The sequence below is a fragment of the Balaenoptera acutorostrata genome, chromosome 7 (assembly GCF_949987535.1).
Source record: "Balaenoptera acutorostrata chromosome 7, mBalAcu1.1, whole genome shotgun sequence".
Taxonomy (NCBI): Eukaryota; Metazoa; Chordata; class Mammalia; order Artiodactyla; family Balaenopteridae; genus Balaenoptera; species Balaenoptera acutorostrata.
The window spans coordinates 11,475,465-11,487,352 of NC_080070.1; the positions used below are offsets into that span (position 1 = coordinate 11,475,465).

The 11,888-nt window shown below is 38.1% G+C and overlaps 1 protein-coding gene across 1 annotated transcript in view; it reads left to right on the forward strand.

The window, feature by feature from the left end:
- Positions 1–11,420, forward strand: part of TPK1 (thiamin pyrophosphokinase 1) — a 363,387-nt gene extending 351,967 nt beyond the window's left edge. The window contains exon 9 of the mRNA XM_057550558.1: positions 10,462–11,420. Coding sequence (XP_057406541.1) covers positions 10,462–10,589 — 128 coding nt within the window. The 3' untranslated portion in view covers positions 10,590–11,420. The remainder of the gene's footprint in view (positions 1–10,461) is intronic.
- The last annotated feature ends 468 nt before the right edge of the window (positions 11,421–11,888 follow it).

Below are 11,888 nucleotides of genomic sequence, written 5' to 3' on the forward strand. Positions count from 1 at the left end.
TCTTGCCTTATGGGCATCTAAGGGGGACTTGGGGACGTGACTGTGACAGAGAAGGGGGAAGGGATTTATAGCAACAAGTGCTCGGAGTGTGGCCCTGTTCCTACTCCCAGTGGTGCCCAAGCAGAAGTCCCAACCAGCAGCTCTGCTCATCTGCAGAGCCAAGACGGTGGTCCATTCTGACCAGGGAACTTGGCAGGGCACAGATCTGCCTGATTCAGGGCCCCAGACAGTGAGCCCCTGCCAGCCGTGGAGCCTGGTCTGCCACTCCAGCTGGACAGGAAAGCTAATTCATAGCCCCGCCCATTGCTGAATACAGCCTCCAGCCCTGCTGACCAGGAGACCTAACCAGAGCTCCTGGGAATCTGTGTAGCCCATCCTGCAACCGCAGTTACAGCAGCACTTGAATGGAGAGCCTGGCCAGTGGCCCTGCCCTTCTGCAGAGCCAGGTGGTGGCCTGCCAGGCCAGGGAACTTGGTGCCTGATTCTGCCTAATTTGGCCCCCAAATAAGAGACGTGCCAGCCTTAGAGCCTGTCTGGTGGCTCCGCCCAGGCAGGGAGACTAATTCATAGCCCTGCCCACTGTTAAATACAGCCTTCAGCATGCCCAGCCGGGAAACCTAACCAGGCACGTGGGAAACTGTGTAGCCCAGGGGTCCCCAACCCCTGGGCCGCGGACCAGTATCGGTCTGCGGCCTATTAGGAACTGGGCCGCACGGCAGGTGGTGAGCAGCGGGCTAGCGAGTGAAGCTTCATCTGCCACTCCGCTCCCCTTCGCTCCCCTTCGCCCCCCCCCCCTTGCATTACCGCCTGAACCATCCCCACCCCCTCCCGCCCCGGTCCTTGGAAAAACTGTCTTCCACAAAACCTGTCCCCAGTGCCAAAAAGGTTGGGGACCGCTGGCATAGCCCATCCTACAGCCCCACTTACAGTGATACCCGAGCAGAGAGCACAGCCAGTGGTCCTCATCATGTGCACTGCAAAACCAGCAACTCTGCCTGGCCAGAGAACTTGGCGCACAATCCCGCCTGATCTGGGTCCTTAAACAATGGGCTGTGCTGGCCGTGGGGTCCATTCTGCTGCCCTGGTCAAGCAGGGAAGCTACATCATAGCCCCAACTACTGCTAAATATAGTACCAAGTCCTGACCATCCAGGAAGCCTGACCAGAGAACCCAGGCAACCACAGAGCCCCATCCAACAGCCTCACTTGGGCAGAGAACCAAGCCAGCAGTCCTATCCAACTGTTTTCAGCCACAACACATACCCCACAACCTCAGAGCTCAGGCAGTGGCCTTGCCCACAAAGAAGACCCTAATAGCAGGCTCCCCCTGCCCAAGGAGTCTGTCAGCTCACATGTCCAGAACCCCAAGCTGAGCTGACTGGTGAAGGACTGTCTCTGCCAAGGCACACCTGTAAAGTCTAGAAGAAGAGACTGTTTACTCAAATGTGCAGATACCAATGTAAGAAATCAAGGATCAGAAAAAATCAGGTAAACATAACACCACCAATGGAAACTAATAAAATGCCAATAACTGACCCTAAAGAAATGGAAATCTATGAACTTCAACGAACTCAGAATAATCCTCTGAAAAAGTTTAGTGAACTACAAGAAGACAGATAACTTAACAAAATTCGGGGGAAAAAAATGCATGAACAAAATGAGATGAACAAAAAAAATAGAAACCATCAAAAATAAACCAAACAGAAGTCCTAGAGCTAAAGAATACAATGACTGAACTGTAAAGTTCAATAGAGAGCTTCAAAATCAGAATTGACCATGCAGAAGAAAGAATCAGTGACAGGGTATTTGAATTTATCCAGTCAGAGGAACAAAAGAAAAAAAGAATGAAAAAGAGTGAAGAAAGCCTATGGAACTTATAGGACACCATCAGAAGAAACAGTATCTGCATTATGGGTACCCCAGAAGGAGAAAGAGAAAGGGACAGAAAGTGTATATAAAGCAATAATGGCTGAAAATGAGGAAAGAAATGGACATACAAATCCATGAGGCCCAAAGGACCCCAAATAGATTGAACCAAATAGTTCCAAAAGTCAAAGACAAAAAGAGAATTTTCAAAGCAACAAGAGAAAGCAACAACACATTACATACAGGGAATCCCCATAATGGGCAGATTTTTCAAAAGAAACTTTTCAGGCCAGGAGAGAATGGGATAATACATTCAAAATATTGAAAGAAAAAAAATCTGTCAACAATACTATACCTGGCAAACCTGTCCTTCAGAAATGAAGGGGAGATAAATAAGTGCCTGAACAAAGAAAAGCTGATTGAGTTGATCACCACTAGGCCTGCCTTACAAGCAATGGCTAAAGGGAGTTCTTCAAGCAGAAATAAAGTGATGCTAATTTACATGATACAATCAGATGAACACAGGTATAAAAGACTTCCTGGTATTGGTAAATAATTGAAGTTATTTAATTTAACTTTAGTTATTTAATTATTGAAGTTATTTAATTTAACTTTAATTTAATTTATTTAATTAAATTTTAAATTTAATTTAAATTTAGTTTAACTCTTATAACTCTAGTTTAAAAGTTTTAAAATGTATTTAAAAAAAACCCATAACTTCAACAGTCCGTTACTGTATACATAATATAAAAAAATATGTAAATTGTAAAGTGATGGGGGAGAAGTAAATTGTAATTTTAGAAATGCTATTGAAGTTAAGTTGTCATCAGCTTAAAATAGGATATTATAAATATAAGATAGTTTATATAAGGCTCATGGTAACCACAGAGGAAAAACCTATTACACAAAAGATCAGGATCAAGTGAAGTATACCAATACAAAAAAAGTCATCAACACAAAAGAAGACAGCAGAATAAGAAGCAAGGAACAACAGAGCTACAAAACAGTCAGCAAAACAAGTAAGAAAATGGCAATAGTAAATCCTTATCCATCAATAATTACTTTAAGCATAATGGATAAAATTCTCCAATCAAAGACACAAAATTGGATGAATAACTTAAAAACAATATCAAACAATATACTGCCTACAGGAGACTCACTTTAGCTTCAAAGACACAGACTGAGACTGAAAGAATGGAGAAAGATATTTCAAGCAAATGATAACAAAGAAAAAACAAAGGTAGCTATACTCAGACAAAATAGACATTAAGCTAAAAATGACAGAAAGAGAAAGAACTTCACTATATAACAATAAAGGGGTCAATCCATCAAAAAGATACACCAAATGTAAATATTTATGCACCCATCCAACATCAGAGCGCCTAACTATATAAAGCAAACATTAACAGAATTATAAGGAGAAATAAACAAATAAACAACAACAAACAGTTGGGGACTTTAATACCCCACGTTCAATAACCAATAGATCATTCAGACAGAAAATCAATAAGGAAACAATGGATTTGAACAACACTGTTGACTCAGTTGTAACAGACATATACAGAATACTCTGTCTGACAACAGCAGGATACACATTCTTCTCAAATGCACACAGAACATTTTCTAGCATAGATCATGCATTAGGCCACAAAACAAGTCTTAGCAAATTAACCAAGACTGAAATCATACCTAATATCTCCTCTGACCACAATGGTATGAAACTAGAAATTGGTAAAAGGAGTAAAACTGGATAACTCATGAATACATGGAAATTAAACAGTACTATCCTGAACAACCAGTAGATCTAAGATGAAATTAAATGAGAAATTAAAAAGTATCTTGAGACAAATGAAAATGGTAACAAAACATACAAACTTATGGTATGCAGCAAAAGCAGGTCCCAGAGGGAAGTTCATATCTATAAATGCGGACCTCAAGAAATAGAAAGATCTCAAATAAACAACCGAACTTTTACACCTCAAGGATCTAGAAGATGAAGAACAAACTAAGCCCAAAGTTGGCCAAAGAAGGAAATAAGGTTTAGAGCATAAATAAATAGAGACCAGGAAAGAAATAGAGAAAACTTAATAAAACTAAGAGCTGGCTCTTTGAAAAGATAAACAAAACAGACAAATCTTTATTGAGACTAACCAAGGGGAAGAGAGAGATCCCAAATTAACAAAATTTTAAATGAAAAAGGGGACATTACAACTGATAATATAGAAATACGAAGGTTCATAAGAGTCTTCAGTGACCAACTATACACCAACACATAGAAAAAGTGGATAACTAGAAACATAGAACCTATCATGACTGAATTAGGAAGAACTAGAAAATCTGAACAGACCAATTACTAGTAGGGTATTGAATTGGTAATCAAAAATCTCCCAAAAAAGAAAAGTCCAGGACCAGATGTCTTCACTGGTAAATTTTACCAAACATTTAAAGAAGAATTAACAGCAATCCTTCTCAAAATAACCAGAAATACTGAAGAGGAGAGAACACTTCCAAACTCATTTTACAAGGCTAGTATTACCCTGATATCAAAGCCAAATAAGGACATTACAAGAAAAGAAAACCACAGGCCAATATCCCTGATGAATAGAGATGCAAAAATTCTCAACAAAACAGCAAACCAAATTCAGCAGCACATTAAAAGGATCATACACCATGACCAAGTAGGATTCATCCCTGGGATGCAAGGATGCTTCAATATATGCAAATCAATAAATGTGATACATTACATTAATAGAATGAAAGATAAAAATCATATGATCATCTCAGTAGATGCAGAAAAAGCACTTGACATAATTTAACATCTGTTCATGATAAAAACTCTCAACAAACTAGCTATAGAAAGGGAATGCACCTCAATACAGTAAAGTAAGGCCATATGTATCAAGCCCACAGCTAACATCATACTCAATGGTGAAAGACTGAAGGCTTTTCCAACAGGACAAGGATGCCCACTCTCACCACTTCTATTCAACATGGCACCGGAAGTCCAAGCCAGAGAAATCAGGCAAGAAAAAGAAAGAAAAGGCTTCCAAATTGGAAAGGAAGACCCCAAATTATCTCTGTTTCTAGATGACATGATTTTATGTATAGAAAAGCCTAAACACTCAACCAAAAAAAAACAAAACAAAAAAACTGTTAGATCAATGAATTCAGTAAAGTTGCAGGATACAAAATTCAACATACAAAAATCAAAAGTATTTCTATACACTAAGAATGAATTATCTGAAAAATAATCTCATTTACAATATCATCGAGAACAATAAAATACTTAGAAATAAATTTAACCAAGGAGATGAAAGATCTCTACACTGAAAACTATAATATATTGATGAAAGAAATTAAAGATTAAAATAAATGGAAAGATATTCCAGGCTCATGGATTGGAAGAATTAATATTGTTAAAATATCTATACCACCCAAAGCCACCTATAGATTCATTGCAATCCCCATCAAGATTCCAATGGCATTTTTTACAGAAGAAAGAGAAATCCTAAAATTCATATGAAACTACAAAAGACCCTGAATAGCCAAAGCAATCCTGAGAAAGAACAACAAAGCTGGGGGTATCACACTTCCTGAATTCAAACTATATTATAAAGATATAATAGGGGGCTTCCCTGGTGGCGCAGTGGTTGAGAATCTGCCTGCCAATGCAGGGCACGCGGGTTCGAGCCCTGGTCTGGGAAGATCCCACATGCCGCGGAGCAACTCGGCCCGTGAGCCACAATTACTGAGCCTGCGCGTCTGGAGCCTGTGCTCCGCAACAAGAGAGGCCGCGATAGTGAGAGGCCCGCGCACCGCAATGAAGAGTGGCCCCCGCTTGCCACAACTAAAGAAAGCCCTCGCACAGAAACCAAAGCCATACATACATACATACATACATAAATAAAAAGAATGTAAGCAGACAAGAATAGCATTAAAAACATTTAAAAAAAAAAAAAAAGATATAATAATAAAAGCATTATGGTACTGGCATAAAAACAGACACATAAACCAATGCAGCAGAATTGAGAACCAACACATATACAGTGAGCTAACATGAAAAAAGAGCCAAGAATACTCGATGGAGAAAAGACAGTCTTTTTAATAAATGGTGCTGGGAAATTGGATAGTCACATGTAAAAGAGTAAAACTAGATCCCTATTTTACATCACTCCCAAAAATTAACTCAAAATGGATTAAGAAATTAAACATAAGACCTGAAACCATAAAACTCCTGGAAGAAAACACAGGAATAAAGCTTCTTGACATGGGTCTTGGCAAAAGACCAAAGCACAAAAGACTAAAGCACAAGCAACAAAATAAAAAATCAACAAGTAGGACTATGCCAAACTAAAAAGCTTCTTTCTGCACAGCAAAAGAAACAATAACAAAATGAAAAGACAACCTAAGCAATGGGATAAGATATTTGCAAATCATATCTGAGAAGGGGTTAATATTCAAAATATACAAAGAACTCACACAACTCAAAAGAAAAAAAAAAAGTTAAAAATGGCCAAAGGATCTGAATAGACATTTTTCCAAGAAGACATACAGATGGCCAATAGGTACATGAAAAGGGTAGTTAACATCACTAGTCAGGGAAATCAAATCAAAACCTCAGTAAGTTATCACCTCATACCTATTAGAGGTTGGCTGTCATCAGAAAGACAAGAGAGAACAAGTTCTGGAGAGGATATGGAGAGAAGGGAACCTTTGTGCACGGTTGGTGGGAATGTAAATTGGTACAGCCACTATGGAAAACAGTATGGAGGTTTCTCAAAAAAATTAAACACAAAACTACCATATTACCAGCAATCCCACTTCTGGGTATATATCCAAAGGAAACAAAATCACTATGTCAAAAAGATAACTGCACTCCCATGTTCACGTTCATTACAGCATTACTTACAATAGCCAAGACATGGAAACAACCTAAGTTTCCATCGACAGATGAATAGATAAAGATGTGATGTATATACAGTGGAACACTGTTCAGCCATAAAAAGGAAACCCTGCCATTTGCAACAATATGAATGGACCTTGAGGGCATTATGCTAAATGAAATAAGTCAGAGAAAGACACGTACTGTACCATCTCACTTATATGTGGTAGCTAAAAAACTCAAATTCATAGAAAAAAAGATCAGATTTGTGGTTACCAGAGGCAGAGGGTGGAGAGAATGAGGTGAAGGTGGTCAAAAGATATCGACTTCCAGTTATAAGATAAATAAGTACTGGCTATGTAATGTGCAACATAACGAGTATCATTGCCAAGGCTGTATTGTATATTTGAAAGTTGGTAAGAGAGTAGACACTAAAGTTCTCACAAGGAAAAAAAAATGTAATTATATAAGGTGATGGATGTTATTTTGGTAATCACTTCACAATATATACATATGTCAAGTCATTTTGCTATACACCTTAAATTTATACAGTGTTATTATATGTCAATTATCTCTCAATAAAACTGGAAGAAAAAATAATAAAAGGAAGTAATTTGTTTTATTGCTATCTGCAGGAAGTTATCTCTGCCAGTCTTATGTATTTTATTTCATGATTGACCCTCAAACATTTGGGGAGAGGGGAGTTCAGTATTAATTCCAAATATTTTCTTAGAAAGAGATTTTCTTCTAAGGGAGACTTTTGAAAGTTTTGTCCAAAAGCATGATTCTTTGGAGAAAACATACTCCAAAATAATTGTAGTGACATAGTCAATTGAATTTCATGATTTTGTGTTTCAGCTTATTCATCTTAGTTTTCTATCAATCATTTTTATTCTACTTTCCATAAAGTGGGAGATAATCAAATGAATTTCATTGTAACCTTCAATTAATTGTAACTATTGTTATGGACTGAGTATTTGAGTCCCCCCAAATTCACATATTGAAGCCATAACCCCCAATGTGATGGTATTTGGAGGTGGGGCCTTTGGGAGATAATTAGGGTTCGATTAGGTCATGAGGGTAGTGCCCTTATAAAAAGAGGAAGAGGCAGGAGATCTCGCCACCACATGAGGATACAGCAAGAAGGCAGCTGTCTGAAAACCAGCCAGGAAGACAGATCTTACCAGAACTCAACCGTGTTGGCACCCTGATCTAGGACTTCCCAGGCTCCTGAACTGTGAGCGATAACGTCTGCTATTTAAGCAACCCAGCCTACGGCATTGTGTTATAGCAGCCCAAAGCCAGCTAAGAAATGTTTAGTAACTGGTTCTTTCAACATTACAAAATAAAAAGAAAACATGATTTATAAGACTGGATAATAATGGCCTTAACTCAAATATTTCATGCAAAGTAAAAACTGTACCTTCTCATACCCTAATAAAGCTATTTCACTTCTTTTCCCATTTAAGCATTAATTAGGATGCAACAATGTCTTAGAAAAGCCAATATATATAATATAGTTGTCTACCTAGGATAATCCAAAATCCATAGTCTGCCTTCAGAAAATCAGAAAGGAATTTATGTGCAACTACAAACTAGAGAAATAATTTTGCACTCATGTCCTTTGAGCCCTATTTTTAAGTAAAAAGTCAGAAAGGAATTTACGTGCAACTACAAACTAGAGAAATAATTTTGCACTCATGTCCTTTGAGCCCTATTTTTAAGTAAAAAATAGGATTTTAACTTAATTAGTTGCCAGAATCTTAAACGCATTGTTTCACGTTCAGGTGGGTTGTGTGTACCTTGTGCTTCACTGGGGGGTTTCCACTGTAAAGCTGGTCCACTGAAGCACCCTAAATTGCCTTTCTGAATAAATGGTATGAAATGTGTAAACTGTTCCTCAGCCCTTCCTCAGAGGGCTGTTGGGAACCCTGGGCCTGGGATGGATGTCAGTAGGGATCTGGTGTGCACCCGGATTCCAGGCACGGTCACCCTTCAGGAGAGCAAGGCTTCTTTCCTTGACAGACTCACTGTCTATGTAATAGTGTCTGGATTTGTAAATTTATGTGCTTATCATAAATATCATTCAGAAACATCATCTCAGAAAAGCTCCAGATTACTGAGAGGCGAAAGCTTCTTGCACTGAGTTACCCGTTAGGGCAATATTCACACGAGGTTCACTCTGTATTCCTGTAGTTTTACTTTATAACTTCATGTTTGCATTAGTAAACATGTTGACAGTTTACTAATCACGTTAGTAATTAGTAAAGAGTTTGAGTTTTAATAAGTAAACTGTGTGAATTACTGATGTTATACTATCCTATAATACTATTTCTGAATTTTTAAATTGCCTTTTCAAGATTTCCTCAGAAAGATAACAGGCTCCCTCTAGCGGGAAGTGACCATTATAATTGAATTATTTATTCCAAAGCTGTGTAACTTCATAGTTGCACTTTGTTTGAAGGAAAAGGGGCCTTTTCTGACTCTGACATTTGTTTATTTCTCTCCATAACATTTGTTTACTTTTCTAATTTCTTAGCAAAGAAATCAGTACTGATTATCAAGGGATGTTTGTAGGACAGTCATGGTTTCAAGTCATGTTGATATATATATATATATATATATATATATATATATATGTAATTTATATGTAATTATGTCATTTATAAATTTGTAATTTATGTAATTTATAAATATATAAATTCTAATAATATAACTTAACTCCAAAGCCTTTATTTTCGTAATTAAGTAATTTAAAGGATTATCTCATCTTGTGCCCTCATTATATGCTGAGTTTAAGTGGCTTGCTCAAGATTACACATTTGGAAGTCTGCTTTTTGACCTCGGAGTTCTGATTAATTTTACAGAAAGCAACCCTTGTTCACTTTGGCTTTTCTTTATGAGAAAACAATGACCAAAATCCCATGCTTCTTTTGAAAGTAATTAGCTTTCTGCCCCATATCATTTATAATTGAAACTAAAACTGCATTTTTATAGAGCTTAGTCAAATATAAAAATGTTAATTCTGAATCATCAAGAAAAATTAAAATTGCACCCAGGCAAGGAAGTAACCTATTACAGAAATGGGTTTTGGTTTTACAATTGGTAAAGAAAAAACAAAATTTAATGAAATTTAGTATTGAGAGTGACATATATCCCAAACTGGTAAATAACCAATAACCAACTCCAGGAAGACTGGTTATAACAAGTTATAGAAACTTTCAGGTTTAGAATCTCATATCATACATTTTACCTATCCCACATTTAAAAAAAATTTTTGTTGTGGTAAAAGTCACATAATATAAAACATACTGTTTTAACCATATTTAACTGTACAGTTCAGTTCAGTGGCTCTAAGTACATTCATACTGTTGTGCAACTCTCACCATCATCCATCTACTGAATTTTTCTCCTAAACTGAAACTCTGCCCCCATTAAACACTAACTCCCCATTCCCCCCCGGAGATTGGGATTGACATATGTACACTCCTAGGTATGAAGCAGATGGCTGGTGGGGACCTAACTGTATAAGCACAGGGGGAAAAAAAGGTACAATCTGTTTGCAGGGCCGGTATTAAGTTAACCTATCCCGCATTTTACAGATCATCTGTCAAAGTGTGTGCTTAATTGCTTTTTGGTAACTCTTGGCAAAGCCATTCTCCCCTGGAGGGAGCTTGGCTCTCACCAAACTTTTGTTTTCTTATTTTCTTACAGCAAATCATAGGATTAGTTTTGGAACACTGGTCAGCACTTCCAATACCTACGATGGATCTGGTGTTGTGACTGTGGAAACAGACCGTCCCCTCCTCTGGACCATGGCCATCAAAAACACCCATGACTGACCTCCGCAGCCGTGCCTCTGACCTCATTTGCCAACACCTTCATGCTCCACAAGAACAATTCACCTGGTTGGCAGGAATCTAAACCTGTCCCTGAGAAGCCTGCTAGTTTTAAATATGTTAATGTTTAGATCATCCAGGTAACATTATGAATGACAGATCTCAATTTTACAGTGAGGGGGGGAAATCATTATTTCTTAAGCAAGTAAATTACATTCAGTTGGAAAACTAATGTGGATTAATACACTCTGAAATTCAGGACTGATCATTCTTATGTTATTAATCATTCCATGTATCCTAGGAAACTGTTTTTAAGTTTGAAGCTGAGAAGGCTCTGTTGAGGCTCTGTGGTGACCCGCACATAAACCTACTCCTGTTCATCCTTAATTGCTTAACACCAAAGGCTACTTCTGTCTAATAGTATTTAGCTCTCTCTGTATTATATGTATTCCCTTTCACTGAAAAAATAATTCCTTCTAGCTTGGGATGCTAGAACTGCACCATTTTATTCTGGCCTGATTAACGGGTTTTGGTATTATCTTTTCATAATAAATTAAAAAATCACTGGCCTGATTATTAAAATTTAAAACAGGTAGAACCTGCCCAGCAGCTTTACATAGCGCAAACCGGGTGTTGCCCTAAGGAAAGGGACCAGCAGCTCTCTTCTTTCTGGTGCTACAACACAGTGGCGGTTGCATTGTAAGTGGAGAGTGAACGTGGGATCAGGTGAAGTAGCATGCAGCTGTGCACAGTCAGTCATTAGAGAGAACTGTTCATAATTTACGCAAATATATGTGACACTGAATCCAGATGTCAAATAAAAATATTTAGTTATCCATGTGCCTGTGGTCAGTTTTTAAGAAAACCATCCATTTTCTCACCTGTATTTTATAATGACCAGTCTTTCCTAATCAGTGTTTCTGTACAAAAAAAAAATTTGCTCAGATGATTAGTAGGTATAGTTCTTCATACCTCTGATCTTGGAGAGCAGCCCAGCGTTGTTAACACTTGCTCTAACCTCCATGGAAGTTACTTTCTACAGCACATGTGCCACATGTTTACACTTAACCTCTCTGGACCCGTTGCCCCATCTATAAAATAGGGATTATAGGTAGCACCTGTTTACCTTGTCAGACTTAGAAAGGAAGGACAAGTAGATTGCTTTCAAAGATTGTTACATGCTGGAGAAAAAAGAGCCAACAGAGGGAAGGCACTTCTGTGGTAGAGAAAGTGAAGAAAACTGGCGGAGGAAGAACCCTGGGGAAGAGTAAGAGAAGGGCTCAGAGCACAGGTGAGAGCCGC